The sequence below is a fragment of the Osmerus mordax genome, chromosome 12, assembly GCF_038355195.1.
Source record: "Osmerus mordax isolate fOsmMor3 chromosome 12, fOsmMor3.pri, whole genome shotgun sequence".
Lineage (NCBI taxonomy): Eukaryota > Metazoa > Chordata > Actinopteri > Osmeriformes > Osmeridae > Osmerus > Osmerus mordax.
Window position 1 is genome coordinate 13,940,165 of NC_090061.1, and position 20,578 is coordinate 13,960,742.

The 20,578-nt window shown below is 47.9% G+C and overlaps 2 protein-coding genes across 3 annotated transcripts; both read right to left on the reverse strand.

The window, feature by feature from the left end:
* Window positions 1–1,277: 1,277 nt before the first annotated feature.
* si:dkey-74k8.3 (voltage-gated monoatomic cation channel TMEM109) lies at window positions 1,278–4,907 on the reverse strand. 2 transcript variants are annotated; one of them, XM_067247638.1, is made up of 4 exons: window positions 3,983–4,907; window positions 3,546–3,605; window positions 2,283–2,385; window positions 1,278–1,770 (listed from the first exon to the last, which is right to left on the reverse strand). In XM_067247638.1, the coding sequence occupies exons 1-4, from the start codon at window positions 4,202–4,204 to the stop codon at window positions 1,418–1,420; spliced, it is 738 nt and encodes a 245-aa protein (XP_067103739.1). In that variant the 5' UTR covers window positions 4,205–4,907; the 3' UTR covers window positions 1,278–1,417. The 2 variants fall into 2 exon arrangements, with proteins under 2 accessions (XP_067103739.1, XP_067103740.1); XM_067247639.1 differs by lacking the exon at window positions 3,546–3,605 and having other exon boundaries at window positions 3,983–4,905.
* Window positions 4,908–6,097: 1,190 nt separating this feature from the next.
* On the reverse strand, window positions 6,098–17,435 carry rnf20 (ring finger protein 20, E3 ubiquitin protein ligase). Its single transcript, XM_067247580.1, has 22 exons — window positions 17,363–17,435; window positions 16,789–16,975; window positions 16,622–16,690; window positions 16,401–16,499; window positions 16,149–16,296; window positions 15,739–15,924; window positions 15,477–15,592; window positions 15,012–15,158; window positions 14,826–14,900; window positions 14,546–14,665; window positions 13,573–13,752; window positions 11,718–11,853; window positions 11,289–11,410; window positions 10,979–11,135; window positions 10,535–10,802; window positions 10,275–10,392; window positions 10,017–10,166; window positions 7,743–7,955; window positions 6,997–7,122; window positions 6,729–6,869; window positions 6,499–6,603; window positions 6,098–6,274 (listed from the first exon to the last, which is right to left on the reverse strand). The coding sequence occupies exons 2-22, from the start codon at window positions 16,963–16,965 to the stop codon at window positions 6,098–6,100; spliced, it is 3,030 nt and encodes a 1,009-aa protein (XP_067103681.1). The 5' UTR covers window positions 16,966–16,975; window positions 17,363–17,435.
* Between the last annotated feature and the right edge of the window lie 3,143 nt (window positions 17,436–20,578).

The window sequence follows — 20,578 nt, forward strand, 5'->3', positions numbered from 1 at the left end:
GTTGCGTGGGCCTATTGATTCGGGATGTGGACATCAGCTCCAAAATATCTTCAAGGTTGTTCATTAGCGTCTGCACAGGGTTGTTTAGGCCACATGTGAATATCCTCTCAGAACACTACATAAGAGGAAGGAAGGTCGCAAGGCACTCATTGAGATACTTGCAAAATTCCTCTATTTCTTGTGTGCCCTTCACATGTTCCTGGACGTTTATATATATACGTTAAGAGATATACTGCAAGTGTTGGTGATGAGGTAGAAGTGGGAGAGAGAGAAAGAGATTGGTCGGATGAATTATTATGGGGGGGGGGGGGGGGTAATGTTGATGTGTGTAATGGATCCTGAAACGGGTGTTCTACTTTCAGTACCTCAGTCAATGTGACCTTGAGATTTTAAAAATAAAGCCAAACTCACACACCATTGCAAGTGCTATATGTAACAATCAGTTATTGTCGTACTATTTGCTACTTTTTATCAATATTAGTACACACTATTCATTTACAGATACATACAATTAAAGTAGAACAATTGGCCTATTTTGACACAAACAACACATTGCAATATATATTAGTTATCTTACAATATATGGAACTATTGGAATGGTTGTAGTTACGCAGGTTACCTCTCGTTACAATGTGTGCTTACTGTGGCGCCTTCTTTGGTCGCTCAAATACATTTAGCTGTGAAAGCGAACTGTCGCCCTTGGAGTTGTTAAACATGTGATAAGCGCAAATTAAGTGATCGGATGTGTTGAAGGGCCACAAAAATATCTGAGCTAAGCAAGTGGGCCGCAAAGTGGAATTGGTTGGAATGGCTGGTCTAGTTGTGTTTGAACAAATGTGTATTCCTAACTCCTTATCGAATAGTATGCAAGGTGACACATTCATTCATTATTGAATAGATGAAATAGAATCATTGTTTTTACCATCTTCCTCTGCTCCTTTCTCAACCTTTACACAAATGTACTGGTTACATAAGCATTCAACAAAGTTGTTGAATTGGCAAATGATGGTTACTCTAATGAGTGTATTTGACTGTGAATACAGTATTACTGTGGTTCTTTTAACTAAATCCATGATGTGTGTCATAAACATTTGTTTTATGGTGTAAGAGTAGCTCTTTTTTTCCACTATATAAGGTGCCTTCTGGTACTGTTAAACTGTTGTGACCTAGATTCTGACCATGGAATCTTTTTTCAAAGGATTATTCTATCGTTACAAACAGAGTTTATAATCATCTACAGGAGTAGGCCTATTACAAATGGTAAAAAAAATAAGAACTTTCAATAGAAAAAAAATCCCAGAGGTTCCTTTATTTTGCATAAGAAATCGACATCAGAAAGAGACCATGAACAATGCTGCCACACCAACCACCACCTCTCCAAGCTTGTCCATCTGACCACTCCGAACCACCTCCTCCATCATTCCTCCCTCTTCTCCACGGTGTTCAGCCGGCCCTCTAGGCTGCTGAGACGATCCTCCACCGTCACCGCCTTTTCCGACCCAGACCCGGCCAAACCCAGCAGGGTGTATCCCAGGACCAGGCCTGTGAGGCGGACCACTGTGACGTCTGGCCCTGCGCTCCCGTCACTCACGATGAGCCCAAACACCCACAGCGCCGCCACAGTCTTCAGCAACCAGAACACCCGCCTGACCACACCCACCAACACACGCAGCACTACGGACAGCACCCAGTAGCCAATCAGAGCCAGAAGCCCCCACTGTGCCACAGAGGCCACGCCCTCTGGGGTGAACGGAGGGACTGGCAGGTTGACTAGCGGTGGGGAGAGAGAAGGAGAGTGAGAGACAGAGACACAGAGAGAGAGAGAGAGAGAGAGAGAGAGAGAGAGAGAGAGAGAGAGAGAGAGAGAGAGAGAGGGATGTTAGAATGGATTTCAAAATATAATCGTCTTCTTTATGTAGCGAGACATTTGTGATTCTCCACCAAGTAACAGCTTTAGTGAACTGGGACGTTCCACAAGGATTGTGCGCAAATAGTCTTTTGGGGGAGAACCACTAATGACCCCTCCCAGAGAGAGAGCAGCAGCATATCTCAGACTGTCTGGGCCTCCCCCCAAAGGTGACATTTGAAGGCACACAGGAGCAGTGACTCAGCGAAAAGTGTGAGTGAGGAGGAGGAGGGGTACAACAGCTATTAAAGTCTACAGTCTGTAGACTTTAATAGCTGTTGTACCCCTCCTTTATACCAACATTATACCAACAGTGGAGGATGAGGTTATGGATGCACATAAAATCATACACACACAGTTATGTCCTTTTACCCACCATCGATTCCCGTAACCCTGAGGATCTCTGTCACGTAAACAGCGATGACGTTCAGGCCACTGGCAGCACCCTCAGCCAGGAACCGGATCAGCATGTCTACAAACTGACAGAGCGAGCGAGAGAGGTAGATACAGAGAGAGAGATACAGAGAGAGAGAGAGCGAGAGGTGATGATGAAAATCCCAGTTTCGACACATCCATATTTGTGCATTGATAAGAAGCAGCGTTCAGTCTCTCGCCTATCAAGACCATTATTTCAGACATAGCGGGTGCCCAGATTCACACTCGCAACAGGAAGCTGGCCTACCAAGTTCCCCAGGCTGGCGACTGACTCCATGGAGAGTAAATCGAGCGTCTATGCTGCGGCGAGATGCTACCACTGTCAAGCGATACCATTGAATTAGAATGAGAGCAGCTGCAGCCACAAGCTAAGCCGTCTCCAAAACTGGGTCCCCCTATATATGCCTGGTGTTGTCACTGAGTCAATAATTCAGTCATGCCCCTCACATTTGATCAAGTGACTATGGATTTGAGCTTATCTTGCACTGATTGCTTTAGTCCTTAATCTTGCCGTATCATCAAATCTGCTACTTCAGCAAAACCACTTTATCAAAAATGGAGTATCAGAGGCCTGTTGCGCTCACTGTTGTCTTATGATACTTGGAATGCACATGGTCCCTCTGAACACAAGGCAAGGACTGTTGGTGCCAAAACACTCGCACGCATCTATGTGTAATGTTCGTTTTTACGTTACAGAATAGTGTGACAGCTGACCCCCCCTCCCACACACACACACACACACACACACACATTATCTCTGGAGAAGCCCCTCTAAACCTCATATCCTGGCACAACCCCATGTTGCTTAGCTGAGGTCAAGGATATGGACAGCTAGTAGGGCATAAGTATCCTGCACCTGTTGCTACCACACACACACAGTGCATACTGTGTCCAGAGCAAGTGGGGAATTGACAACTGTCAGTCCTTGTTGGCAGGTGTGCAAAGGGTTCACATATACTATCTATAAAAGCACCCTGGTGAGTTACAACACAATGTACCAACTGAGCTTTTGGCTCCAGATACACAAATTCTCATCTGTAACCTCATGTTTACTTTATTAAAGCCTGATGATGTCATCTTGTTAAGCACACGATCACACCGAGTACAGTGACATGTATTGGGCAAACAAAGCAGTAAGAAGCTTTGTTTGAAACCCATGCCAGAGTTTTGGTTAGATTCTGGAACCTCGGGTATGTTTTCTTACCATGACCATCGTATAGACGTTCTCCTGACCAACCACTGACTCTAGATACAACACCGCACTCTGAGGATAGGGAGCCGTAGAGTAGTGTGGTAGGGGCGGAGATGCAGGAATATAAGCAGACAAGAAATTATGGAAAAGTAGAAGGGGGGATCAGGGAAGAGATTATCAAGTAGCGGGCAGGAGAAGAGGGTGTGAGATTGGAAGGGGGTCGGGATAACAGAGGGGGTAGGGAGTTAGTAGTTGAAAAGTAAAAATCGGGTAAGGCTTCAGGGTTTAAGTTTAGTTGATTATTCAATTGAGAATTATTTGGGGGAAAAACATTACCCATTTAAAATATTCCAGGTTTAAGACCATTAGTTAGATTATGTAAAACGAAATGAAAATGGTAGGTAAGCAATATTTGGAAATGAATCATGCTTCTAATGCAGGTATTTTACCTCTACAGTTGACTTAATCACAGTAGTTCCAACAACGGATTCCACGTATCGGTGAACCTCATCGCAAGCCCCAGAGATCATATCTCGAAGACCTACTGACGACGACGGCTGATCCTGCCCATAACATCGCTGAGACAAACCGAGCACCAAAACCAGCGTAGATACAAAAACATTTACAAAGGAATACGCTGCACGGTTGCAACCATTCGCGTTAAAAACCATGGTTAAAAAAAGAGAGGATGATTTTGTCGTACAATGTAACCAAATAATAAGCCTACCACCCCCACAGATCTATGTCTAGACGACGTTAATGCACTTACACAAACAAATAATGCATTAAATGAAATAAAAATGGCTTCTGTTGTCAAAGCAAGCGATTTACAGTAGCCAAATCACAATGGCCAATGAAACCTTCCCCTCTTAATATATGAGGATCGAGCGTCGACTAGTTGGGTAGTCAATTATTCAGCCTAATCATTCAACATCGACTCAGCAATTTTTTTCATAAACTTTGGCAAGGTGGCAAAAATCAATCCAGCGCGCGACAAGGACGTTAGAATCCTAACCCTGACTATATTTGGTAGTAAACTGACTAAAAATAGAACTAGTCGAGTTAAAAAATATCTTTCCTCGCCTTTCGAAATTCCAGCCAGCCAGATAACACCCCACTGGCAACAACGCAAAGTATCAACGTTGTTTTTTTTTTTTGTAATGTGCGTAAAAGGAGTCCGCGATGACGTAGGGTTGCTGACCAAGGGTGCTCGGGTCAACTCGTTTAGGGATAGAATTTTAGATCCGTTTTTATAGTCCTTTGTCCAACCTAGTTTGCATTAAGCGCGACGCGACGACGGCTGATCTAGCAAAAACTATTTTTTTCACCCGCGACTTTGTGTGGCGCTCCTTCCCCCCAAGCGTTCCTGCACTTCTGTTTCTTGAAGGCAAACAGGTCTGTGATCCGGTTTAGGGTGGTTGTAGAAGAGGTGGGCATGGAGGGTGGTATGCATGAAGCATTAAGAGATTTGCCTTCTGGGACTTGTGGTTTATTCATTTCAGGGTCATCAGGGTCATAAAGAATGTAGTCTGGGCTGCCCAAGACTAGCATACCATATGTTTCAGACATTGACATAGACCTCAAATTCCCACCAGCACGATCTCATCCACTCCGCTACAATATGCATTGTAATACAGTAACGACACCAGTTTGTGAACGCACCACCCACAATTCTCAAAAATGTCTCAATAAAACCTAGGAGAGAGTCATTATGTAACTTTGTTGGCAGTTTAATGACTTGCAGAGCAGCGTTCACACAGCATCAGTTGCAGGTATCCATAGCACAGCACATCATGGCCCGATGAGGCAGCATTCAAATAAAATAAAAAACAGGAAAAACAACAGACAGGAGAACAACAATTGTATATATTCTTCATCATCATCATAATCACCACAGACACACAGGTCACAGACAGAGCATGATGGGAACTCACTACTGATTTCTTTCATCCCTCTCCATGTATGTCTCTCCCCGACTTCTATCTAATGGGTGCAAGGTGTCTCTAACCCAGCCCAGTAGCAGAAGGAGCACTGGGGGGAGAAGGAGGCAAAAAAAGAGGAGCTAAATTCAGCCCATAAAAAAACAGTCCGTATATTTGTCACAGGAAAATTCCTTCTGGTTGGAGGGAAGGAGCGCAGGGCGCTGATAGGTAGCTTTATGCCCCTTGACTTCCTCCCAAAACAGAAGACACTGAACTAGCGGTCCCGGGTGGAAATACTCGGTCAACTATGAAAAGGCTACAAGTCTCTGTCCAGTCCTCCAGGCTGTGGACAGGGCCAGGGGGTGACCGGCTCAGAGACATGTATCGAGGCGCCCAGTTAGGGGTGAGCTACCACAGTCTTCAGTCTCTCTTTAATTCCACTCAGGCAACAGAGTGGACAACCAGCTAGTGATCATACACCATCTTCACCTCGTGATCTCTCCGTTGAGACGTCAGGGTTGTGTCCGTCACAAGATGCGGGTGGGGTTTGAGGCAAAGAGATCGGATGGAGAAAGAAGCTTCTGGACACTACAGATCTCTCCTCCCCCCCCCCCCCCCCCCACCGTCCTCCCCCGCCACACACTATCCTATGTAGATGCGATGGAAGTCGTTGGCGCCGAAGGCCGCGTTGCACTTGGGGCACTTCCTCTGCCGGGTGTCGTAGCGCGTCTTGACGCACTCGAAGCAGAAGACGTGGAAGCACTTGGTCAGGACGGCGTCCTTCACCCGCGAGTTGCAACACGGGCAGGTCAGGCGAGCCTGGTACAGAGAGGGGGTGTGTGTATGTGTGTGCGAGGGTGTATGTGTGAGGGTGTGTGAGAGGGTGTGTGTGTGTATGAGAGGGTGTGTGAGTGTGGAAGAATGCAAACGTTAGGAAATGGATAATAAGAAAGTGATGTCGATGCAATTTTCCCAATATCGAGAGTTTACATGTATGGACATACACACATGCGGGAACACACACACACGTTGTTCACACACACCTTGTACTCGTTGATCTCCTCGTTCAGGATCTCGTCTCCGTTGCGGACGTTCTCGGCCGGTTTCTTGGCCTTCTCGATCTTCCTCCTCAGCTTCGAGATGTCCTCCTGAAACACACACACACCGGCAACAGTAGTACTGGGGATGCACCCAAATTCCAGAACACGGCACACTTAAAGCAAACGTCTGTATTCACGTGTGTGTGTGTGTACGCGTGGGGCAGCCGTGGCACCTGTGCGCGGCGGGAGTTGAAGGACTCCTTCTCCCTGGAGATGCTGTTCTCGATCACCTCCTCCCTGACGGTGCTGAGTCTCTGCTGCACCTGCTCCAGCTGGGCGCGGCCCTCCTCCGACAGCAGCAGGGACTCCTGGGCCTGGAGGGCACACGGCCACACGGGAGAGAGGAGAGAGACGGGGTTAGACGGGAGATGTGCACAAAGTGCCGTGGGAGAAGGTTCCTCCTTGATCGACTGTGTGTGTGTGTGTGTGTAGGAGTGCTACCTTGCGTTTGTTCATGTCCAGGGCCTGGGTCCTCAGAGCCAGCTCCCTCTCCGCCGTGCCGATGGTGCCCTGCAGGAGGCGCTCCTTCTCCTCCAGCTTCTTCACCACCTGCAGCTGGGCGTCCACCTGGGGGGGACAGAGGGAGAGAGACGATAGGGGATTAGATCATGCATCGAGGATGATCTAATCTCTCCCCCCCTCCCCCCCTCTACCTGTCCTCTTTTCCTCTCCCTCTCTCCCCCCCCTCTACCTCTCCTCCTTTCCTCTCCCTCTCTCCCCCCTCTCCCTCTCCCTCTCCTCCTTTCCTCTCCCTCTCCTCCCCCTCTACCTCTCCTCCCTTCCTCTCCCTCTCCTCCCCCTCTACCTCTCCTCCCTTCCTCTCCCTCTCTCCCCCCTCTCCCTCTCTCCCACCTCTCCTCCTTTCCTCTGCCTCTACCTCTCCTCCCTTCCTCTCCCTCTCTCCCCCCCTCTCCCTCTCCTCCTTTCCTCTCCCCCTTCTCCCCCCTCTCCCCCTCTACCTCTCCTCCCTTCCTCTCCCCCTTTTCCCCCCCCTCTACCTCTCCTCCCTTCCTCTCCCTCTCTCCCCCTTCTCCCCCCTCTACCTCTCCTCCCTTCCTCTCCCTCTCTCCCCCTTCTCCCCCCCTCTACCTCTCCTCCCTTCCTCTCCCTCTCTCCCCCTTCTCCCCCCCTCTACCTCTCCTCCTTTCCTCTCCCTCTCTCCCCCCTCTCCTCCTCTCCTCTCCCACCTGGGTCTTGAGGGTGAGCAGCTGGTCGGCCAGCTCCTCCTTCTCCTCCTTGAGCAGCTTGTGGATCTGGTTGGACTTGATCCTCTCGCTCATCAGCTTGAAGTTGGCGTCGTCCTTCTCCCTCAGCTGCTGCATCAGGCGGATGTTCTGCTCCTGCATGTCCTCGAACGCCTGGCCCGTCACATCCATCTCGCTCAGGAGAGCGTCCTCCTCCTGGCCGTGCGCACACACACACACACACATACATGTGCACACACACACGCACACACACACACACATGTACATACACACACACACACACATGCACAGAGTTAGAGCTAAGGACAGCAGTGGTAAACTGGCATAGGGGAGTAAGGAGGGATGTGTGTGTGTGTGTGTGTGTGGTGGTCGGGCAAAAATAAATAAACACAGACAAGTATGTTAAAGATCTCACAGGGCTCCAGACTAACTTGTTGCCTTGGTTGCACTGGTGCGCCTAACTTTTTTATTTAGGTGCACCAGCACAAAATTTAGGTGCACCCAAATTTTTCCTTGCGTCGCCACAATTTCAAGGTCACCTTTTTATCACGCTCCATATACATTCATATATATTATGTAAATGATCTTAAACAAGAATAAGGTGTAGGTAAATATTTTTTTTATTTGAAGCACAATCATACTGTATATATATAAAAACAAATCTTTTAAGTGCTTCACTGAGCTACCAAACTAAAACATTTTAAGCAAAATAAAACATTTCAAAATAGAAAGTGCTACTGTTTAAAAGTGCTTCCCTGAACTGAGACCTAACATTTCATGGCTCAAAGTCTTATAGCGGGTCCAACCTTGCTGTCGCATGCCCTTCAGATGGCCAACACCTGTAATTTGGCTTTCTTGCTCTATGGCCTTGGCTAAGTCATCTTGCCACACTCTCCCTAGCATAAAAATCCTAGCTCCATGGGTTAGCTCCATGACCCAGCTTCGTAACTCAGGGGTCCGCAATTCATTTTTACAAGGGGCCACATGAGAAACCTGAAATGTGTTGGAGGGCCTCATCAATTTGCTCACTATTCATTTTCTCCCATTGTAAAAAGCAGTAAAGTATATATTTTGATTAGCTGCTACTGGTTATCAGAAGAATAAGGATATTCTGTAAATATTTATATAAATATTTTAGATTTTGGTGTAGGTCAAACAGGAAAGATTATAGAAGTAATAAACAGTATAAACAACAACAACAGTGTTTCATTTTATTTGTAACCAGTTAATCTTCACAAACACTGAAAAGTTGTTTTGCAGTATGTTAAAGATGTGGAATTGATCAACTTTATACAAAAAGCAATACGTTTTTTCAGTTCATTTTGTTCTGTGAGAGAAATCCAGTGGGCTTGAACAAGTGCATCGAAATCTGTCTGAATGTCTGAGGTGGATATGCGAAGGACAGCTGACAGGTAATGATCAGGGTCTGCAGTTCAACTAGCAAACCATCAGCCCGCGCCCACTGAATCAGTCAAGTTCTTATTATGTCCGCGTTAGTTTTTTTTCTTCACAGCTTTCACTTTGACCTCAGTAAACAGATACTTAGAAGTCCATGTCTTGTTAAAAGTTAGTGGCAACGTTTTTCATTTTCGAGGGCTAACCAACAGCTAACTCTCCTGTCGGAGAGGTTGCGCAAGTGCACATATGTAAATCGCCTGATCACTGTAGTCTTTCAGGACTACATATTTACTACCGCTCAACACATTTATTTATTTTAAATTTTTGATTTACCTCACGCGGGCCGGATTGAGACAGCCTGTGGCCGGTCATACAATGCCCAGGTCTGCTAAACTGACTCTCTGGTGCTCAGGTCGTAATTTCAATCACACAGCACGGAGCTACAGGAATATCTGGACCACAGACAATCAGAGGCAAAGACCCGCCCCATCTCTGTCTCTGATTGGTTTAGACCACGATATGATCCAACCATGAGTGTCAGTTCCGTCTTAGGATAACAAACGCTTCGTTTGTGGAGAGACAGCGGATGCGAGGAGGTTAGGTGCACCGGTGCGACCTAGGAAAATTTTTTGTCGCACCCGTACACAATTTGGTCGCACTATGCAGTGTTTCATTTTATTTGTAACCAGTTAATCTTCACAAACACTGAAAAGTTAGAGCGCAACCAATTTGGTCGCACTCTAGAGCCCTGTCTCATGACAAATGCTGTTTTTGGATGTTAAAGTTAAAGTTGAGGATGGGAAAGGTAAAAGCATCCATAAAAAGGATGTACACACACACACACACACAGTCTCTCACCTGCTTGGCCAGGGAGAGCTTCTTGTTGAGGATGTCGATCTGCTCCTCTACAGAGCGGATCTTCCTCAGGGCCTCCTCATCAGCCATCTTCTTCCCCTCCCTCCTCTCCCTCTCCTCCAGGTCCCTCAGTCGCTGCTTCAGCTCCTCCGCCTGGACACACACACACGAACACACACCACCAAACAGCCGCCCGTTCAGTCAACTCTGTCAATGAACCTTGATAACAAATCATGTGTATGAGTGTGTGTGGGTGTGCACCTCTGATTTGGCCTTCTTCTCTGCAGCCATGAGCTGCACCTTGTCCCTCTGTTCTTTGGGGGCCGAGCGGTACATGTCCAGCAGCAGCTTCATCTCTCTCTGGGACTCCTGGGCCTTCCTACACACCCAGCACATATCAGCACCTTCATCAGCACCACCACCATCATCATCATCCCCACCTTCATCACCACCATCTTCATCATCCTCACCAACACCACCATAATCACCACCACCACCATCATCATCACCACGCCACCTACTTAAGCTCCGTCCTGACAATCTTCAGCTGCTCCACCTCCTTCCTCTTTGGTCCTCCAATCACAGGCGGCCGTTCGCCGGCCACCTCCTCCGATTGATTGCTACTCCCGGCCTTCTCCTTCTCCTCCTTCACAGCCCCGCCTCCTCCGCGCAGCGGCCTTTCCTTCTCCTTCTCTCGCTCCTTCTCTTTCTCCTCCTTCTTGACTTTCTCGTTGTCCTCTTCCTTCACTCCGTCTGCCTCCGTGCCCGGCTCTGTCTTCACAGAGGCCCCTGCAGAGAAGACAAGAGAAGCAGAGAAGAGAGAGTTAGAACAACAGCAACAGGGTCAGAATTTGTCAGGAAAACCCAATACAAATCTAAAGATCTTGAAAAAAACTGTAAGAAAGCCTACGGAACAATAAGAGGTCAACACAACTTTGGTCTGAAGGTGTAATATAGGATCCTACCTGTGCTGGTGGGAGTGGCCGATCCATTATCAGACTCCGCCTTCACTGTGACATCACCGGTGGCGGTCACCGGCAGAGGGGAGGTGGTCTCCTCCTTCACGTCCAGCTCCGTGCTAGACTGTGATTGGAGCACGGCGCTGCCCTTCGAAGCGCGAGCCTAGGAGAGGGATTGGTTGAGGTTTGGGCTACGACATCACACCATGGCCTGACATCAGAAAATCAAACAACACTAACACTGTTTGAAAGGTGTGTGTGTGAATATTTGGTAGTGTATGGTGGTATATGATGGTATAGGGGGGTGCTGGGATACCTGGCTGAGGTCGGCCTGGGCCTCTCTTAGTCTCAGCTTGAATTTCACCACCTCCCCCTTCATCTGCTGGTTGTGGGTCTGAAGGGTGCTGATCAGGTGACGCATCTCTCTGTTGATGGGACCTGAGAGAGGGATGGAGGGAGAAGAGCGGGATGGAGAGAGGGAGGGAATGAGAAGAGAGGAAGAGAGAGAGAAGGGAGGGAGGACAACACGAGACGGAGAGGGTGCGGACATGGGACGGAAAGAAATGAGTCAGATGTCAGTCAAACATCACATCCTGCAACTCCAGTCAAATTTGCATCAAGATCAGCTCACAATAACAAACAAACAAACAACAACAAAAAAAGACACGCCTCTACTTCCAGAGCCTAGGCGAGCCCTTGCATTGACCTGCGTGTGAGTGGAGCAGTGCGAGGCTGCGCTGTTTACCGGCTTGCTCGTTGGCCGCCAGGGTCTGCTCAAACTCGATCCTCAGCATCTCGTACTCCTTCCGGACCTGGGCCAAGGTGTCCTCCAGCTGGAACACCTCGGTACGGACCTTCCTCTGGAGAGACACCTCGTCATTCTGGACCGGAGAGGAGGGGAGGCGTTACACACACACACACACACGTCTACACAAACGTATAGGTGCAGGGAAGACACAGCCTCACACAAGCAGAAAGGTCAAACCCTCAATCACACGCACAGGCAAGAAAGACACAGTCACAAGTAGGGATGGGGATCGTTCATTTGGATCGATATCGATACCATTTTCGAGACTGCTTAACGATCAGAGTCTTTATCGATACCACTATCGATACTTTTCTGGGGTGAGCTTGAGCTAACCACCATCTAAATGAAGGAATTTGGCAAATGTTAAACATATAGCAACACCCACGCCACACTTTATGTAAACAAGATCACTGAACAGCATTTATAACAATAACTTAAGTAAAACAGATGTCAAATAGAACAAGGGGAACGTGTTGCTCTCAGGAGGAGGCTGGATAAAAGGAGCACATATTTGCACAATGGATCCTGGCTCTAGCTAAATCTACAATTGTCCACTACAGATGTACTATCCACAACCTGGATGAGTAACTAGTATAAATGACTGTGATTGGTTGGTTGACAAAAAGTGACATTGACAAGCCGTCATTGTTTAAGACTTTATGAAAAGTTGAACACGTTTCGACAAAAGGCACCTGATCTAGCTAAATGACCAGCTAACCAAACCCAAACCTTCCTTATCTCATCCCTATTTTGTTCTGTCTCTGTTATTGTTTAACAAGATGCTTCAGCAGCCCACAGAGCCATGCTCCCGGTGACTATGTTTTGAATGATCAGCAGCGGGGCGGGGGGGGCTAGTCTTTACTCACACACTGACTGTGCTCGTAAAATGAAATTCCGGTGTGCGCACGCATCACATTTTAAGGGCATAGGCGAGTGAAATAGCTGCACTTTAGAGCCCTGGCTCTTATTATTGAGGCTTATTATTGTCAACGATGGATACTTGCTACGAAGTTGGGGTGCGCTGACTGCGCTCACCATGCAAACTTGGGTTGAGGAGGAGGATTGTCCGGCAGCTGGAGTTGGCACCGTTGCTTCTCGAAGACAGTCGAATGCATTTTACCTTCATGCACAACGTTGAGGTGCTTATTCATTGCAGTAGTGTTCCCCCCCCCCCCCCCCCCCGCCGCCCCCCCCCTTACAAGAAATGATCTTCGAACATATATTACACGTCGCTTCGTCCTTATCTTTGGCTTTATTAAAATGTAGCCAAGCCTTTGACCGCTTGGTACGTTCAGCCATCGTAGGTAGCAACAAAATGACAAATAAAGCAAAGTAGGGCGTGAGCCAATTAAATTCTTCTTCTTTTAGTTTAAAGGCGGTTGGCAGGCCATTCAATTGAATTTAGTAATTTTATTAGACAATCGATGTACGTTTGTGCACCAGTGATTTGATTTAAATGAAATAACTTCTCTCGAGAGACATAAGTTACATTATATTAGCCTACCTAGTCTCGATAGCGGTATCGATAAGCTCGGACCTTATTGATCTTAGGGTTTTGAGAAATTTGGAACCGGGTGCTTACAGAACCGGGTATCGACCCCCATCCCTAGTCACAAGCAGGGACATAACATTTACCCACTCACTCACTCACACACACCTGCATGAACACACACACATATACAGAACACATGCAACACATTCCTTGAAGACGGGGGACTGTGGTTGGTTTCATACACAAACTACACTCAGAACTAACACGCACACACGTGCACGCACACATACACACACACACCTCCATGTGCTCCAGCTGGCGCAGGCGTGCGGTCCTGGTGGTGTTGAGGCGGGTGCGGGTCTCGTCCAGCTGGCCCTTCAGGACCAGGGACTCGTTGTAGAGGACGGAGAACTGGGACTGGAGACAGCGGTACTCGGAGCTGTCCCTCACCACCCCCTCAGCACGACTCAGCAGCTCCAGCTGAAGGAGGGAGAGAGACAGAGTAGGGAGATAGAGAGAGAGAGGGAGAGAGTAGGGAGATGGAGAGAGAGAGAGGGAGATGGAGAGAGAGGGAGAGAGTAGGGAGATGGAGAGAGATAAGGAGGAGGGAGGTGGAGAGGGGGATGGGTGAGATGGAGGTAGAGAGCAGGGAGATGGAGCGAGGGAAAGGAGAGATGGAGAGAGGGAAAGGAGAGATGGAGAGAGGGAAAGGAGAGATGGAGAGAGGGAAAGAGTAGAGAAAGAGGGAGATGGGGAGAAAAAACTGAAGTCAGTAGATAGAGGGAAACGGGACGCGTTGAGAAGACAGAGGTGAAGCAGACAGGCGGCGGGGAGGGAGAGAAAAGACCGCAAGAGATCCCGGAAAAGAAGGACAGAAAAAGAGAGAGAGAGGCAGAAAACGGAGACACGAGGCGCAGAACACACAGAGCAGAAAGGTACCACAGACAGCAACAGTCTATATATCTCTGTCTATTTACCTCCAATTCACTATAGCTGACTGAGTACCAGCCTGGCACCAGGGTCATCCTGGGGCAGGGCTGAGGCAGAGATACAGACGCCTCATGAGAGCCACATATTACAGAAGACGCTCTCTATGGAGGCTCTAAAGGAAGCTCACTGAGACCCTGTTCCGGAACTGTCTTTGAGATGTATCTTTTAAGAGCTCTAAGAATATTCAGTCATATTATTGACTATATCCATGAACATGGCCCAGGTCCTAGTCTCTCTCCACACACACGCAGAATTTCTGTATCTGACACACACACACACACACCTTCATGTTGTTGTTCTCCTGGTTGACGTTCTGCAGGTCCTGCTGCAGTCTCTGCAGTTCACTCAGACGGTTCTCCGCCAGCTCCCGGTTCTCCTCCAACTCACTGTTCATGTCTTCAAACTGACCCAGACGAAAGGAGAGAGGGAATGGGGGAGATATGTTGAGGGGAGTAAAGAGGGGAGGAGGGAGATGGGTGAGTTACAGATTTGGAGAGGGTTGTTGCTTTACAGGAAAGTTTCAGTCCCAGACTGAACACTGTGATGTATTATTATTGCCATACCTTTCTCTTGTTGATGGTGATGGTTCCACACACACTACTGGCCTCCCCACACACCTTGTAGCCTTTACTGTTTACCTGGGACACAGCAGACAGAGACACACCATTGCAAAGACCAGGATGCTACAGAGGCGGTCACGCACACACAAACCTATCGCGTCCACATGACACACACAAACATATACTCACCCTCTCCAGTATCTCTCCCAAGTGTGTGTTGAGGCGGTTTTCTCGCCGCCTGATCTTCTCCATGTCCCACTGCAGCTCCTCTATCAGAGCCTGCAGCTCACTGACGCGCGTGTCCGCCTTGGCTACCGCACGACCAAGGGGCCGGGACTGAGGGCGAGGAGAGGGAGAGAGGAGCGGAGAGGGAGGGAGAGAGAAAGAAGAGGGAGGGAGAGAGAGAGAGAAGAGGGAAGAGAGGGAGGGAGAAATAGGGACAGTGAGAGAGGGGAGGGAGACAGGAGACAGGAGAGGAAGAGAAAGGAGAGGAAGGGAGACCGGAGAGGAAGGGAGATAAGAGAGGGAGGGAGAGAGCACAGGGAGCGAGAGATGGAGGATCGTCAGGGAGAGCAAAAAGAGTGAACCAGAAGAAAACACCTGGGACAGTCTGCCAACACCCCGATCACGCGAGTATCCTGACATCACACTCACCTCACTGGTCATGTGACTGTGCCTCTGCTCGAGGTCCCCGATCAGCTGACGCAGCCGCTCGTTCTCATTGGACAGCAGGGTGTTGAGCTGGGCGGCGACTTGCCAGACAGACCCCTCTGTAGAGACACCAGCACAGAGACGATGAGACGACTCAGCGAAAAACAAATCGACGGAAAAAAGCTAGCTCTCCGCCAACACCTTGCTACCGGCCTATCTCAGAACCCCCTTCGACCGTTTCTTCTCCGTCTCCCCCACATCTCACCAGCGCCAGAGTCCGTCTCCCTCTGCAGCTGCTCCACGGTGCTCTGCAGGCAGTCGTAGATCTCCACCACACGATTGGCCTGCTTCTGGCTGGACTCCACCCTCTCTTTCAGCTCCGCCTCCATCTCCTCACTGCTGCTGCTGGCCAGCGTGGCCAGGAAGGAGGTGGCCGCCTCCCCGGAGGGGCCTGGAGGGACAGGGACAGTAAGCTACTGTGGGGGCTTCATTAACGTGCTGCACTCCATTTGGATCCACTTCAGTGTAAGAGCATGATTCTCATCTTTACGCAAACTGAACTCCATCACAAAAACGCCTATCACCCCCCCCCCCCTAACATACATGCTTCAATACATTCATTTCCAAGATTGTAAGCTCCCATAATCGAACCCCCCCACCCATCTCTTTCCAAACCTCTATCTTTGGTCCTCTCCTGGTTTGAGTCTCCATCCGGTTCAGGGGTATCAGGCTTCAGGCTCCGCCCCTCCCCGGCTGGCGTTTCCATCGGCTCGCTTCCTGATTGGTCGTACTGCCTGGCAATCAGCCTGACATTGTCATCAAACTGAAAGAGCCACACAGAGAGTGTTCGAAACGCAATGGACAATGTTATTACACGTTAGGGGATTAAATATAGTATAAATGTAAATCCCTGTTGGCAATAGTTACCTGATTCCAGTATCTGTTGAGGATTAGTAGACTGGCATCATCCGTGGCTTGACGAGTCTCCAGCCTCTCGATTCTCTCTCTCAGCTCATCCTCTATTACCTACCCAGCATTGGTCACAAAGGAAATGAAAGGTTGTGATGCATTGGATGTCAATGCCAAAATGTGAGTGAGTGGGGTTAGGTTTGAGCGTGTTTGTCTGTGTGAGAGACTATGGTCCATACCTGTCTTTGATCGAGGGATTCTCCCAGCTTCCTGTTCTTAGCCTGGAGAGCTTTAACATCCTGCTCCTCCTATGAACAAAAAAACAGTCATGTAGTGTTAAGATTTTGTGAAGCTCAGGAAAGAAAGACACTGGAACAATCTTCAATTCTATGGGTGTCATCCTCACCAAGTTGGACACCCCTCCCAGCTTGATGACGGTCTCCACGGCGGTACTCCCCCCCGCAGTGGCACTGACACCCTGAACCACATCTTCTCCACCTTCCCGGTCCCTTCGTTTCTCAGGGGGTGCGCCCAACGAAGAAGGCCCGCCGCTGGGTTCAGACGGACGCTTCAGTCCCGACATCCTCAGTGAACTGAAACGGAGATAAACACTGAGCATATTTCGAGACATTTATCGAGAAAAACGACTCAGCAGCAAGGCTTCCACTCTGAAGAGGGTAGCAGTCTAGCCGAAATAGTTTGGAAAGCTGTGCGTGACACTACACCTAAGTATTATCATTAAATTATTCAAAATAAAGTATTAGAATAGCTATCTATGTAGTTAGCTGGTTAGCCAAGTTGCTACCCGGCAGCTGGCGCTCAGTAGCTACTTTTAGCCAGCAAGCTAGTCAATTCAAATATTCAACGGGTGGTCAAAGAGCTCTCCTAGAAATATAACTTGATCGGGGACCCTCTAATCTACTCATTTGAAATGTAGCTAGTTTCACGATATTGAATACATTTTCTTTACATGCTCTTACCGATTTGATTAAAATGTTTTATGAACTGAGTCTATCTGTAGATGTTGATGCTGCGGCTTTTTCAGTGTCTTCCTGGGGCGGAAGTAGTGCTGTCAACAATGAAACTTGGACCACTCGCTATTTGATAGTGCGCCACACCCTGGTAGGAATAGCGTAATGCAGAATACCACTCGCTGATTGTGGATAAGGTCCCAATAGCAGAGAATGTCTAATATAGAATCCTTATATATCCTTTAACAGGCTCTGCCAATAGTATGAACCTGCAGAGCCGGAGACCCCGGAGGCCCCGGAGAGCCGGATAGCCGCAGGTTCAGGACCGCAGTTTGAGGACCGCAGTTCTAGGACCCTGACAGCAGTGTCACTAGATCGCAACAATATATTTAAATGGTTTGCGAGGCAAGAAACAAGGAAAACTCCGGCATATGTGATGATGTTTAATGACACAATTAATATTTGAAAATATGTTCTAATATTATAGAAAGGTATAATATTTGAAAACATGTTCGAATAATAAATATTGGATAATTAAATAAATTAAAATCACATACAATTTGAAACAAATGTACATATTTCATAGATGTCAGATCCAGTGTAATTTGATAAAATTAAGTAAGCAAATTAAGGAAGCTAAAATAGCCTAAAGAAAAGGTGGAAAATATCAAATCAAAATCAAATCAAGATTTATTTGTATAGCCCTTTTTACACGCAAGCATGTCACAGAGGGCTTCACATACGCCCATAACTGCCCCTCAACCAACCTAAACAAGGACAAGGAAAAACTCCCAGAAAAACTCACTACAGGAGAAAAAATGGAAGAAACCTTGGGAGGAGCAATTCAGTGAGGGATCCCCTCCTCCAGAGACGGTTGGTAAAAGAGAGGAGCAGAACACAGGCTTAAGATAGTTATACAGCAGGAAAGTGTCAATGGGTTTTGAAACACCAAAATCCATTGTTCGACTTGGTAGATGTAGGAAGGGACCGGGAAACTCGCTGTTGCCCGTCATGGAGACTGGTTTCCGGTTGGCGACCAGGTCCAGCGTTGGCAGACCGACGACCAGGCAGGTGCTGACAGCTCAAACCCCCCACACCACAGGGGATGTGCGGAGGGGGGACAGAGAGGGGAGAGCAGGGATTAGAGAATGCCAGGAGCAGCTAACAGTAACAGTCATATTTAGAATGAGATCCCCACCGGTCAAGTGTGGACTAGTGCAGCAATTTAGCAGAGCAAAAAAGGGTATTTGATAAATTATTCTAAAGAGAATACGAATAGCCTAATCTATTTCCTAGTGCGTATAGTTAATAATAATACACAAGCCTACAGTTTACATGAAGATCATGTCATCTTTTAATGTCCTCAGTAGCCTACATACAAAAAAGAGCATGTTGTGAGGTTGACTTTAAAATATATAGTTTTAGGCCGCAAGGTGAACCACGAAGTCTTTTAGAAAATGATTCCCGCTCCACAGTCTGGCATCTACACAATCTTTAGCTCATAAAAAAAACGAGTCGTGCTAAGCTACCACAAAAAAGTTTGTCGCTGAAATTACAGTCGATTATCGTTGAGTTTATGTTTTATGCAGAACTAGTTTCTTCAGAGCGTAATAGGATTTTGGTGGCACGGTTCGACACGTGATCGTTCTACACCAATAAGGTAGCTGATTTTTGTCAACATGGATGTATATGTTTGGCAAATTGAGTATGGGACCTTGCACGTAACAGAAATTCGGCCCCTGACAGTGTTTTGTATGGAAGCAAATCGTTACCAAAATTCATGTGGCTGCATTATTTGACTCATAAATGAAATTAGTAATCAATCATCCTATCATCCTTCTTCAAGAGTGCTCAATCTTTCACTTAATTAAAATGAAAAAGAAATAGACATTTGAGATGTAATTTTCAAAATATGCCCCAGCAAATAGATACCAAAATTCAATTTGAAATGTAAAATTAGAAAATTCAAATGCATTTCCAGACATGCATTTTCATTTTAAGAACGTGGCTGCAAAATCGTGACCATAATTCAAATTCAAATACATTTCCAGAAATGCATTTTCATTTTAAGAACGTGGCTGCAAAATTGTGACCACAATTCAAATTCAAATGCATTTGCAGAAATGCAAAATGGACGAAAAAGCATTTTGAGCGGCGCAGAAGAGTGCCGTCAGTAGCCGCTCTTCTTCAGCTCCCTGCTGACCGAGCTTCCCATCTTGTTCGGTAGGGGGCGGTGTGCACATCTGCATTGCATTACATTGCAAATGTGCCGGGAAATTGATTGAATTGCCGGGTCTTTAGAGCAGCGTTCCCACGTTTTGAGAACACCGATCAAAACCGATAATGGGAATATCGGCCAATATGGATCGGCGCCGATCAGATCGGAGCATCCCTAGTAATCACACCATAGATTGAATAGATAGCTTTTATTGAAGCAGTGCTGGTAGCAAAGCCAAGCCTAATGCTTTGTGGTACAGGCTGGTAGCAGAGCCGAGCCTGAGCCTGGTAGCAGAGCCGAGCCTTGAGTGGTTGGTGTAGGCTGGTAGCAGAGCCGAGCCTGGAGTGGTTGGTGTAGGCTGGTAGCAGAGCCGAGCCTGGGGTGGTTGGTGTAGGCTGGTAGCAGAGCTCAGCCTGGTGCTGATGGGAGGCCGGTAGCAGAGTCGGGCCTGGGTTACTGGGAGGATGAGAGTGTGATTAGGGGATGCAGAGATGGTGGAGGTGATGTAGATGGTGCATGTATAGTTACCGGGGAGGTGATGTGGATGGTGCATGAATAGTTACCGGGTATGGACTCGGGGTGTGGCGGAGAGTCCTTCTGGGTCACGGCCGAGCAGCGGCTCGATCGGATCCCCAAAAGGAACACTCACCTACAGGCTGCTGCGAAGCTGATGAGAGCTTGAGTGTGGTGGAGATCGGGGAGGTTGGTCCTGACGTATAGGCGGTATGCCTGGGAGGACCAGCGACCCAGAAGCTGGATAGTGTGGTCAGCAACGCCCTGGCTGGAAGCAGAGGAAGCGGCGCCGATTCTGAAGGAATGTGCGGAATAGTGTGTGGGGTCTATGCCTGATTTGGTGAGGATGAGGCGGAGATGATGGTGGAACCAGAACCGGGAGGCGACGAGTCCTGACTCCGTGATGAATAGTGGGCTGGATGGGAGGGCGTGGCTTCCGGATTTGGAGTGAATGAGTTTCTGTAGTGACTCGAAGGGCCTGAGGGGAGAATTGA